This window comes from Paramisgurnus dabryanus, chromosome 2, assembly GCF_030506205.2.
Source record: "Paramisgurnus dabryanus chromosome 2, PD_genome_1.1, whole genome shotgun sequence".
Lineage (NCBI taxonomy): Eukaryota > Metazoa > Chordata > Actinopteri > Cypriniformes > Cobitidae > Paramisgurnus > Paramisgurnus dabryanus.
Genome location: NC_133338.1, coordinates 6,658,364 through 6,671,965, shown reverse-complemented (window position 1 = coordinate 6,671,965; position 13,602 = coordinate 6,658,364). Strand labels below are relative to the sequence as shown.

General features: G+C 38.3%; 1 protein-coding gene across 1 annotated transcript in view; it reads left to right on the top strand.

The window, feature by feature from the left end:
- cemip (cell migration inducing hyaluronidase 1) overlaps positions 1-13,602 on the top strand; it is a 165,670-nt gene that overhangs the window by 62,940 nt on the left and 89,128 nt on the right. Inside the window, exons 2-6 of the mRNA XM_065249447.2 lie at positions 4,155-4,256; positions 9,550-9,687; positions 9,768-9,906; positions 10,147-10,383; positions 10,762-10,941. Of these exons, the coding sequence (XP_065105519.2) occupies positions 4,202-4,256; positions 9,550-9,687; positions 9,768-9,906; positions 10,147-10,383; positions 10,762-10,941 (749 nt within the window). The 5' untranslated portion in view covers positions 4,155-4,201. The remainder of the gene's footprint in view (positions 1-4,154; positions 4,257-9,549; positions 9,688-9,767; positions 9,907-10,146; positions 10,384-10,761; positions 10,942-13,602) is intronic.

The following is a 13,602-nucleotide window of genomic DNA, read 5'->3' as shown; positions in this document are numbered from 1 at the left end:
CGCTAAAAGCGGGCTTTCATGAGGATAGTTGGCGATGGTTATTATTATTTTCATCATAGTTTCACATGAACATGCGTATTGCGTGCTTTTCCTCGCATGAGAGGGTTTCTGAACTTCACTTTGTGCAAGTGAGCTTGTAATGCGCGCGGATTCCTTCTCGCACGCATGTGGACTCAAATGCGTGCATCTTGGACTCTTGCTCGGACCTAAATGCGCGCGGCATGGACTCCTGCTAGTACCTGAACTTGTTATACGCATGGCTCTCACATTTCCTTGCACTAGAGAGGTTGTTAGGCACAGAGGGTTAAAACCAGCGAGTTTGTTGTTCCCGCTCCCACTTTTTCAGTTTTAAGAAGGTTGTGGTCATGACAGTGTTGCCCTTGCTTATTTTTAGTCTACCAATCTATGACTATCGTGTATCGATGATCTCAAAATGGGGCATATCGGCCAACAGTAATGGAAAGTTGTACTATTTATAATGCGCATTTCTGTTAATTGCATACATGCGGCTGCATTTAAAGATGAGTGTCACCTCTGCGTACATCAGCCTTATAGATCTTGTGGGATTTGGCTTAGGGGAATCTTTGCAAGCATTTGAAAACCCAATAAGAGGATTCTATTTTCATCAATTTCAATCACGTCAGACACAAAGTCAGTGTGGCTGAAAGTTACCTAGCAGTCTTACTGTACTTTTACACTTGAACTGCAAGAAAAGAAGATGCTATTTCTGTACGCACAGGAGTCGAACTGCCACATCTCTTTACCCGCTTTGCCATGTCTTCTTTTCCTGAGGTGTGCTGCATATCTATAATTTCATTTTGAGGCAGATGCGTATTGCACAGTGTGACATGGATTCATGTTTGAAACTGCAGAGTCAGACTGTTTTTTACAGTGTAAGCAGTATATAAAGTGATTTATAGTACATAGTTGGGTATATAGTAGTTATGTAGTTTTTGATTGAGTTTGTGGCTGGTTCTGTAATTTAGGGGTATAACTAGGTCCTGCTGGTCTTTACTCTTACAGTTGGCACCTGTGAACTTCTGAAATGAGAAGCGTGCATTTGGGATATTTGTATCAGCACGGTGTATTTGGTTGTCGTGCTGTTTCCCGGTGTGTTTAGAGGATTTAAGTGCCTTTCTATGCAGTCGCTTGATGAAGTAAAAGTTTTATTGGCAGGGCTGTTCAATTCGCTCCTGCAGGGCCAATGTCCTGTAGAGTTTAACCCAAACCTTAATCAAACACATCTGATCCATTTTTATTAAATGACTTGAAAATTACAGACAGCAGGGTTTAAACTCTAAAGTCTGTCCAGGAATGGGACTGAATGGCCCTTCTCTATTAAAATCTGGCATCTATACTGTACACACAGTATGTTTCCTCCTTTAATGTAAGTCAGCTTTATAAAAGATGAGCAATAGTGATAGTAAAGCTTGCTTAGCAAACAGCACTGAAAGGAGGCTAATAATATACAGTCTTAGCCGGATGCAGAGTTTGTTATTGAAATGTTATTGTTTTATGAAAAATCATATTCACTTTTTGTTTGCAGGTTGTATCCCGTGGGACGTGTAAACCCTTCTTTAATTCAAACGGGAGGTGCGGCACCCAGGAAAGAGTTCAGCCTACATCTGTACATCTGCTGGCATGTAATACCAGAATTAATTACCATGATTTCAAAAACTTAAATAAACTCTCAGGCTATCCACCATGGACTTGTGTTTTCATTTTTACTCTAAAGTTTTTATTACCACCATGCCGTGTCAAGAATTGCTTGAAAAAAACATGTAACCCTGGACCACAAAACCAGTCAGAAGTAGCACGGGTAGGTGCAGTATATTTATAGCAGCAGCCAATAATACATTGTATGGGGACAAATTATAATATTTTTTGTGCCCAAAATTATTGGGATATTAAGTATCAAGTTCAGTGAAGATATTTAGTAAATTTCCTACTGTAAATATATATATAAAAATGTATTTATCATTAGTAACAGGTATTGCTAAGGATTTGGACAACTTTAAAGGACATTTTCTCAAAATTTAGATTTTTTTCACCCTCAGATTCCATATTTTTAGTTGTGTATCGGCCAAATATTGCCCATCCAAAAATTGACCATTATAACTAGTTTTGTGATCCTGGGTCATATATGTGCTTTTTGATGCTAAAGTTAAGGGGATAACTCAATCCAAAACGTAATTTTGGTTCATGTAGCTCAACTGTTAGAGAGTTGTGTTAGCAGTGCAAAGTCATGGGTTCGATCGAGAGGCCCATACCTAACTCGTTTTTGTATCAAAGTAAAATACAAGTTAAAAAAATCACATGCTCACACTTGCGTTGCTCTAGACTCACAACAATCATCTTTTTAATGTGTCCAGCTCCAACCCTTCCGATTAGATTCATTTTTGGATCTCTTTATTGCAGAACCTCGGATGCAAAAGCCTCTAAACGCCACCTCCGTCAGAAATGAGATAATGATATTAACCGAATGCTTTCGGCACGTATTATACGTTCATATACTTTTGCTTAAAATTCGCTTAAACTTGACCCCAGGCCATTCAGTTTCGTAGAATTGGTTAAACGGCGCAAATTTTTCAGCAAATACCCTTAAAGTGCACAGAAGCTTAAATGGACATTACACTTTTTTTGAAAAAGGGCCCATTTTCCAGCTCACCCAGAGTTAAACATTTTTACCATTTTGGAATCCATTCAGCCGATCTCCGGGTCTGGTGTTAGCACTTTTAGCATAGCTTAGCATAATCCATTAAATCTGATTAGACCATTAGCATCGCGCTCAAAAATAACCAAAGAGTTTCGATATTTTTCCTATTTAAAACTTAACTCTTCTGTAGTTACATTGTGTACTAAGACTGACGGAAAATTGAAAAGTTGCGATTTTTGCATTCTGACTTTCATCATTTGCAATGTTTCGAGTTGCATCTTTAGTAATTTTGCAACTGTTTACTACGTCTTGTCCAAAAAGTGGATTATTTGTGGGGTTTTTTTTTTTACAAAATAGCTTGCATGCACTTAGAGGGTTTTGCAGCAAACAACAGCGAAATTTGTTAAATACCAATGAAATGAAGTATTTTTTTTAAATAAGGCATTTTAATTACTGACTAATAACATTTTCATTACCATTTAAGCGAAATTACTAAACTTAAACATGCTCATTTCATTTCATGCTCATTTACATGAAAACATGACGCATTTAGAGGATTTTGCATCTGAACTCCTCGATAGATCTTTCTCTTATTGGTTTATTTCTTCATCACTTCCCTCTTGCGCACATCCTGTTGCGATTTGAATCAACAAACAAGCAAACAGCTTTGGATCTGTTCATGAGTGCATTGCCACGGTTTTATTGCGCACTATGACTGAGATGCCTATAAGACGAAAACTTGGCAGTTGCAGACCATTATCCCGGGAAATCACAACAGTAGATGTTTTCATGCTCCGTAGTGCAGAAATGCACAGCAGCACACGTTTGACACATCGGACAGGACATGATGCAAGGTACCTTGGGACAGAAAGCCATCAAGCCCCAGGCATATCGGCAATACTAATAAATACCATGACATTATAATTCTACTGCAGAATCTTAAATAAAAGACTGCCTGTTAGACTGATAAATCAAAATAGTGGTAGTTTTTGGATTAGATTAATATCATTATTACATTTTCGTCAGATGACATAGTGTCGCCTAAGGCTGCTTTGTCATGTAACTCTCCTTGTCATATAATTGGTCTGTTGAGCATAAAGCCTGCAGATTGAGGATCCCATGTATGTGTATTATCAGTTATGTAACTTTTTACATAACTGCATTTAAACAAGCAGACTATTAATAAACCCATCAGTACCTGAGCTCCCGGACCTCCGGTTCTTTGATCCTTTTTGGATGTTCAAGTCGTATTGCTGGTACTCTCCAAATCTTTTTGAAGATAATTTATCCACATAACCTTCAGATCTCCAAAGTTTCAAAAGAATATAAAAGTCGAGCCCACCGCAGTCGGTTTTTGGCAAACTGAAAATACAGCCCCTCGGTTTCTATGGCAACGTCTCTTATGTTTTTTGGCATGTTTTCATTCAACTGGTCGCATTTTGTGCATGGATAAATTCAGCATCCCTAAATGCTAAAGGAGTCAATGTTTGTTTTGCAGGTGAGGCGTTTTTCAATACTGGGCCGAGCCAAACAACAGTGCTAAAAATGAAGATCTGTGTCGCTTTTCTTGCGGTAGCTGTTCTTCACATCACTCATGCTGGTAAGTGTCTTTTCCTTGCTTTGTCAATACTTATTTGTACAGCATATAAAATACTGAAATGCTTTTTGAAAAACACCTAGATTTTTTAAAGAAAAAGAGCTCATTGCCAGTATGCCAGTTGTTCTGGAAGGTTGTCAGGGCATCCCTATGGTGTTCTGGGCCCAAATTTTATCTGGATCAAAATAATCTGGATTTGAAAATCTCATGTTTTAACCTACAACAATTTACCAACCAAAAAACCACAGTTACTTCAAAATAAGCATGCTTTTGCTACGTTAACCATGGTTACTGTAGTAAGACCATAGTTTTACCAATGGTAATCAATATGCCAAAAATACCATGCAATTTTTAAAAGGGTTGCTATCAGGTAATCTGTCTTCTCTAACAGATTTTAAAGCAAAATTGGATTGGATCACACTGATCCAGATACACACTTTTTCAGATCACCAAATCCAAATTACTAGGGCTCTAAATGGGATCACCCATCACAATAGCTACGTTTACATGCAACCAAATAATCCGTTTGTAATCGGATTAATGGCTCAATCAGATTTAAAAGCCTTCATGTAAACACCTTAAGGGCTCGTTATAGTCGTGCGTAGGTCCTACGGCGTAGGTTCCGAGTCGGTTTTCATTTATACTTTTGCGTCGTCCTCCGCGTCGACGTGCAAACACACGCGGAACCGCTGGTGGGCAGTATCCACGCGTGTAACCACAGTAGCAGCGTGACCGTCAGAGAAGAAGAAGCTTGGCAAGTTAACTCACAAACGAAGAAGAAACAGCAACTTGTTGTGTATGTTTTGAGAAGAACAGCAATGATGGAAGTAAATAAACAGTGACTTTTGTTGCAGTTTGAGTTAAATCACTCCTCAACTTGGCTCATCTTTGTTTTCACCGTCACAAACGGAAATAGCTATGACGCAGTTTTTTTACCTGACGGGAGGGGTTCTGGTGGACCAATCACAGCGCTTGCGGTCCGCGTAGATCTGACGCGCTGTTACAATTTTTGCGAGGTGCGTGTCAGGCTACGCAGAGCTACGCACAGGCTACGGATAGCCTATGGCGTAGAACCTACGCACGACTGTAAATTGGGCTTTAATCAGTACGATTGTAGTCGATCCGATGCAAATTTTGATCGTATTGAAAGGGGTGGTGTAGTCCGATCTGTTACCCAGTCAGCAGGAAAAAAGTATGCATGTAAACAGATGCAAAAATTCCTTATGCACACGCGCAGAAGAATTGTGCTGAAGTTCACCTGAAGTTATATTCATCATATATTTATGTATCACATGATTCTCGTCACAGAAACATGGAATAGCAAGGCAATGGCAACACGCATTATTAGAGTAATGGGGTCAAGCACTTTTATAACATTAGGCTACATAAAGCAATAAAACAGCATTGTTCCTTTCGAAAATTGAGAATTCTTCAACTCAGTTTTGACTTTGTACATTTATCCAGAGATAAAGCGTGAACTCAACGAGAGATAATGTGCTCAGCGTTGCCAAGTCCTCTGCTTTTTTGAGTTCAGATTAAGGGTACCACGAGTTGATTTTTTCCTGTGGGGTAAAGATGAAAGGATTTCGTTTATTAGTTATTGGTACAGTATTTGCACTGTGGATAGTCATTTGGATGCTTTTGGGCTAGTTTTGAATGCCACTGGGATGGTTTTAATACGCAAATTGGGCAACCCTAGCTGTTGGCTTGTGCAAACATTAGGTTCGGATTATATAGAATATACATGTAAATTAACATTTTAATTAGATGTTTAGGGTGCATGTAAACTGTAACAACCTGCAATCCAATTAAATTCAGTCAAATATATGTAAATATAGCTAATTTTGGCTATTTTGGCTAATATTTAGCTATGTAAAAACATCATTTAGAATGCTCAATATGGGGTAACTTTAAGGGAAGAGACGATGAAACAAAACTGAGATTGGCGTTTGTTATCGAAGCCACATTCAGAATACTTTTCATCTTTTAAACAACCCATTTTAAAGATTTGATCCAATTGGATAAGCTAAATCCAATCAGATCACTTTCGAACAGCTGAGCCTTGGGTGATTGACAGGTTATTCTGGGTAGTTGATGTGTCCAACTGAGCCAAATCCCATAGGCCCAGCCACAATCTTTATGATATTCTGATTCATGGATACAGGTCATTTTGATTTTTTTGCCAGTTTTATCAGGTGAATATCATCTGATCATTTTGAAAAATCTACTATAAGAGGTTCTTCACAGCGATGCCATTAACTCTTTCCCCGCCATTGACGAGATATCTCGTCAATTAAGAGAAAACGCTTCCCCGCCAATGACGAGATTTTCCGTCTTTCCGCAATACCGCTATTATCCACCAGGTGGCGCCCTTCCGCAACTTTTTAAACCCGGAAGTATTGCCCTATGGCAAGCTGCTGCATGTCCGTGTCTGTTTTAAAGATCGCTCTGAATGGGATCTCTATGAAAAGTCCGTCACAAAAATGGAATTATTTTTGCTTTTTGCTCAAAATGTGGTGTTTTTGCAAAAACTTACCCATATTCAAAAGCTGATTACAAAAGAACCACTAAAGGTAGGATGAAACGTTTTTTTTTTTTTTTTTGAAAGCAGAGGGTCTGTTCTTTCATTTGGTATATTGTATGTTTATATATTTAAAGAAGAACATTTTCTGGAAGGCATTAAACTTTGGTGAAAATCATGAAAAACGCTGGCGCTGGCTGGCAACTTTTTTTAAAAACGCTGGCGGTGAAAGAGTTAAAGAACCATGATTGGTTCCCAAAAGACCTTTTAGTAGAAAGAACTACAATAACATAAACTACCATAATATATAAGGTAGAAGTGCTAAATTCTTGTTCCATTGTTTTACATTTTTCTTTCTAACAATCTTTCTGCTATCCGTCTATCATCTGCTGTCCTCTTCATATTAGGTGACAGAGAGAATCGTGACATTTCCTAATATACGATATCAGAGAGCTAGTGTAAGGCCATCAAAAATATACCAACATCTTTCCAATCTCAACTTAATCCATCCTACATAGAGACCGTCTAACTGAGAGTCTTATTACAGACAAATCCTCATGGATTCAGCGTGCCAAACCCGCAGCAGCCCTTTGAGACTTTATTCCACTGCCTTTCATTCTGGTCCAGCATTCCATAACTCGCTTTAGCCGCGACGTACAATCCGTATCTTTACAAGCTGTAAATATTCTGTCGATTTCTATTCCATGCGAATTTCCTTGGCACGGCTGCGGTGGAGTAATTTTAAACAGAAGTTCCTTTAGACCTTCGCTCGCTGTAATTGCAAACATGAGTTAGTTGCAATTATATAAAAAGAAACACAGCTTGCCGCGTCAAAGGAGAAAACATAAACCAGAGCCTTTTTGCATCGTAAGCCGTCACAATGATCGCACGATTCAATTGCAATTGCACGCATCTGTACCAAAACATGTTTTCGTGTGTAAACGTTTTTTTTTTCGGTTTGCGGTATTTCGAGCAAAGCTGTCATCTTCCTTTCCATCAAAAAGGAGTCTTTTAAGAAGATTTGCTTTTTAGCACAAAGCATTATGGCTTTCCACAGTTTCACAATGGTTGTGCATACGGTACAGGGTGGTGGTGAGATTAATGCATCGCTGCTGGACACCTAGTCAGTGGTCACATAAAAGTGTTTGTTTGAAATGACAGGCTGATGTGCTTGCCTTTATTCTTTGCAAGCTGAGCATTGGATAAATGGAGTAATCGAATAAAGACAAGCTTAATCTAATACTTTCTTTGTTGTTCTTTTATTGGCTCTCCCTTCGAAAGCTTTTACGTTTTTATTTTTTCATTTTATATAAGAAGGTTCATTTGTTGGTGAATGAAGTTTGATTTCTTCTTTTCATATGAAAGTTTTTTTTTTTTTAGGTTTTTACAGTTCTTAATCTTAAAACTGCCTATGTAGACATTTTTTCCAAAATATACCTTTTAAGATCTAAGACACCTTCTTTGATGCCGGTAAAACACTAATACATAAACATGCTGTTGCTTACCAAGGGGTAAGACAGAAAATGGGATTGGGCCAAATCTTAAATCGAGATCAATTTACTTGATAAGCAAAATGACCCAAGATTTAAAGAAAGAAAATCTGTTTATGCTTGTACAGGTAAAACTATCTGCCAGTGGGGTAAAACAAATAAACTAAGTTTATTGCATTAAAATAAAACTTGGATTAAGTTTATTTTTCTTTCCCATCTGGCTGATATTTTTACTTGTTTAAGGCATAAACTCACTTGATCACACCAGTGTTACTAAAATGTTTGCTAGCGTTGTTGTTTGGTTTGCCATTGATTTTTTTGTAAGCATAAGCAATACCTCAGATAGCACAGTCAATGGATTTAAAAGTCGAGAGATGGAAATACTACCAGTATGACAGCAGCTGCTCTTGATCTGGAGATGTCATTTGTGAATTTATTTCAAGAATTTGGCTAAAGTTTTTTACTACATTAAATGGAAAACAGGACCATTTCAATATGCAGTGACATGGACCCATCTGAACGCAGTTAGAGAAAAATCCAACAATATCTAAGACTGAACTGCTGACTTTATTTTATCAGTTAGATAATAGCGAACCGTTGAAGGGTTATCACGGTACAGCTTCAGTCTAGACATCTAAAACATATGACGTTTATCTGTAGACAACTGTTTGTTTGCTTCAAAGAGGTCATATCATGTCTTTTTCCGCAGCACGATGTTAATAACGGTTTTGCACCAGTCATAATTTTTCTCTGATTTTTATTTTCTTTGAATTATACAAGTCATTTTTTGCTACCATGCTTTTAAGACTTTTATTTAAAAGTATATACAGCTTTGAGATACTGTATAGCACTTCCCTTGTGAAAATAAACCATGTTTTTTTTTTGTAGTAAACGGTTTTTGGTGCATTGATTTTACAACAGTAACCATGTTTTTATGTAGTTTTTAACTGTAGTAAAACCATGGTTAATTTTTGTAAGTGTTTCTCTGCACTTTCATTTACGATCTATAGGTAAACGTATACCTCATCCTTCAATAAGAGCCTTTTTCTTAAACCTTCATTACATTGTGACAGATGCCGAAAGCAATGGCTCTGAAATGTGCCGCACAAAAAGGTCAGACTGAAATCATTGCGGATCTTGTTAAAAGTACAATTTCTAACTTGGGTTCTTCAGAAAGACATGCAATCATCAGTTTTTAATGGGGAGGTTAAAGAAAAAGGTGAAGTTACTGTAAAAAAGCTTTTCTATCGGCACAAAATTACATTTGAAAGTCTTTGTGCTGCAGTTTGTCCTGATAAGATGCCTGGTCTACATCCATGGACCCCCGGTCACAACGAAGCACATCGAGTCACCATCGGTTACGGCCGTAAAGTCATCCTCACCTCCTCTGCCACCGTCCATTCCATCGAGATCCTCAACGGAGGTAGATTGTCCTCAAAAAACCCTTTCCAACGTCTCGATTTCCTATGTGGAAGTACACTAAAAAAAAATATTTTTATTCAGGGAAACTTGTGATAGCTGATACCAACCGACCCATTTTGCTGCGAGCTAAGCACATCCTCATCGGAAACAAGGGCGAACTTCACATCGGCAGTGAGGATTGTCCTTACAAAGGCAACCTCACCATTTCTCTCTTTGGCAGGTAACAAATCTATTTTCTCAAAGCTCAAATGTACCCATCTCTTGGTTGATGAATGCCAAGTCGCAGCAAACCTTAAATTGTAATTGAATTTTCGCAAATTTGTTCCTTTTGCATGTGCTTACGACACACCATCTACATTAAAACACCAGCGTGGGTGTGCACGAGTGGTATAAAACAGTTTTGTAACAAGCATTGGGCATTTTGAATTTCGTATATTTGAATTCTTCGTACGTCAAACAGGTCTGACGACACCGATGAGGTGCACAGTTATTTCGGTCGAAAGTACATTGGCGTTGGAACAGGAGGATCTTTGGAAATCCACGGAGAAAAGAAGCTGTCGTGGACGCTTCTGAACAAAACGCTCCATGCTGGAGAAGGCAATGAGAAAAGTTACCACTTCGAGAGGAGCTGGGGCAACCGAGGCATCATCGTTCACGTCATTAACCAGAAGACCGGAGAGGTGCTGCATTCTGATAGGTCAGTGCTATGTTTGGTCTCCCAAGTTTTTCTTTTCTTAATGAATGGGTTTTTATTTTTGATGGACTAGAATTTGTTACTTTAGCACATCATTTAAAAACGAACTGATGGTTTTAATGTGCGTTTGGAATTAGAGCAGGAATCACAAATCGACTGTCAAAACAAAGTCACTTCCAAATTGGCAGCATTGCAGACGTTTGAACCGTGTCTATTTTTCATCACAGAAATCTGTGTCTGTTATTGAATCACTCTCTTCAAACAATCATTCATACCTAGAATTCCAAAGTATTCTTGTTGGCTTCAATTATGCTCCTTGACTGGGCCATGATTCATCTCTATGACCCACTTTTACGTTTGTTTGTTTGTGTGCGTGTACAGGTTCGACACGTATAGGAGCAAGGATGAGAGCAGACGGTTGGCCAAGTATGTAGACGACGTTGAAACTGGGCAGATCTTGGCCATGGTGGTTAATGATGAAGGATCCAACAACCTGGAGGATTTGGCTAAAAAAGCTGTTACCAAGCTGGGTAGCCGGCACTTCCATCGCCTCGGGTTCCGGTAAGATTATTATTTCAAGAGTTGAAAAAGCTGACCCGCTGATCCATGACCAGTTTAGAAATTGCTTTGAAAGTGGTACTAACTAGACAAGGAATGGACATTTACAATGGACATTAACACACCATACTAAACACACCAACCTAGACCGAGAATTTCCATTTTGAGACTAGTTAAGAATTTGGAGGGAATACCAGTACAGCAGAATTTCTTGCTAAGGACCAACACATGGTGCTGAGTTGGACTTGAACAACAATGCAATTCAATATCCATTAGATTAACTGTGTTCACATCAATGCTGGTCTGAGATCAGAACAATATATATATGGTTTGCCCCAAAAATTGTCCAAATTATATCTACTGCTTTAAAAATACAGGGCCGTTTGTGATGCTAACGATTCTATGATTCTAACCAATAAAGTCGACATTTCTTTGATGCAAGATGAATGTATGAATGATGCAATTGTGTCTACACGTCGGTTTTTATTCATACATCTGCGTCATCGTCCATGTCAACGTGAAAATAGCCAAAGTCATACCTCTCTATAAAAATGGAAGTAAGCACCACTCCAACAACTATGGAGCGGTCTCTTTACCTCCACAGTTTTCTAAAATTCTTAAAAAAGTCTTTAACAATAGATTGGAAATATTCTTGTATAAACATGAATTACTTACCGACAGTCAGTATGGGTTTAGAGTGAATAGGTCTACATCTATGGCAATAAAAGAATCAACTGAGGAATCAATTATGTAATGGGAGTATTTGTTGATCTTAAAAAAGCTTTCGATACAATTAACCATGACATTGTTATAAATCAACTGGAGAGGTACCGTGTCAGGTGGATAGTATTAGACTGGGTGAGGAGTAATTTAAGTAAGAGACAGCAGTTTGCGAAGTTGGAAACTACAGGTCAGTATGTTTGGACATTGCTTGTGGGGTCCCTCAGGGGTCAGTGTTGGGACCCAAACTGTTTATTTTGCATATTAATGACATATGTTCAGTATCTAAGTTGTGGAGGATGGTTTTATTTGCAGATGACATAATTTGTCTTGCTTGTTTCTGTACTTGTTGTGCTTTTTTGTATTGTTTTGAGGTATAACTTAGTAAGATGTATGAATATTTGGAGCGTTGGTCGATTATTGTAAGCTCTGATTTGTGTATAAGGGGTGGTTTTTTCTTCTTCTCACCCCTTTTTAAACAGGCAAATGACATTGACTATAGTTATAAAAAAATCTTTGTGGGTAATTATTGTTAATTATTATTATTTTACATTTTGTGTGATTTGTATACTTGATTTCATTTTCTTGTTTAATGTTCTTTTTCATGAATTCGAAAAAAAAAATCACTTACACACGTAGACCACTAGTAGGCAGTTTCCATGTGTGTAACCCACAGTAGCAGTACAACAGCTGAAGAAGAAGGCGCTTTGCCAGTACAACCTCCAAATACGAAGAAGCAGCAGTTTGTTGTGTATGATTTAAGAAGATTAGCTTTAATGGAGGTAAAATTGCGATTATTTTTGCAGCTGAAGTTTATCACCTCTCAACTTGATCTATCTTTTGTTTTACCGTCGTTAGCGGAAATCCGCATGAGGACCTAACGAGAGGGGTTCTAGGACCAATCACAGCGCTTGCGGTCCACGTAGAACGGACACATTGTTACAATTTTGCAGATGTGAATGTCAGGCTACGGCGTAAAACCCACGCACAACTATAAATTGCACTTAACAGCTGTTTTTGAAAAAAGAAACCTCGTGCCTGTAGATCGACCTTTCTGCAGAATTTACTGTCACCTGAGCTTTAAGGGTTGTTACACACCAGAGAAAGCTCAGATGAAGCGTGTAGTGAATAGGAATGTGTAAGATCTATTTTCAGAGTGCGGATAGATTTGGATCAGTTTGAAATCAAGCAGGATTGCGGCAAATTGGATTTCCAAAAGCACAAGTGGACCAGCCTGCCCGAAATTCTCTTTTGCCTTTATCGCTCAACATTTTTTTAAGACTGAGAAGTCGAATAGAGACCTGTCACTGACTTTTTTTCATCTATATACTTAAATGGGGTTATGGGCTATATAGATGGGTGGGTGAGTAAAGAAGTGACATTTTACCAACTTTACATGAGGGCCAGAACAAAAGACTTGATCTTTGTGTACTAATTTCAAACTCCAAATTGATTAAGAATTCACTTTTGGTAGCAGAAAAAGCTAATCAAGATATCTCCATAAGCCCTTCTGGGTCTCACCCTTCGATATTAGCAAAACGTTTTTCCTAGACCACAGAAGGAAATGTCTGTCCCAGATGTTTCCAAGCATGCAGCGGCAATTTTGAATTTTATGCCTGGTGCCAAAAGTTATCTATGCTATGCCGATATTAAATCTAACCACTGGAACAACTTTTAACTTCATAAGCCACCATACTGTCATAAACGAGAGATGTCCAAACCTTGCTTTTGGCAGCCAATCAAGCACATCCTTGACAACCCCCCAAAAAACTGATTCACTTTAAATACCCAACTTGAAAGTATATAAGCAGGGTATTTGTGGCATACTAGTTTGAACATGCTATGATTTGGGACGTAGTAATCTAATCTCACAATCAATTTAGAATGTGTAGTATGCAAATGAGAAGGATGTGTTTGATTAAAACTGGAACAAAACTCTGTAGG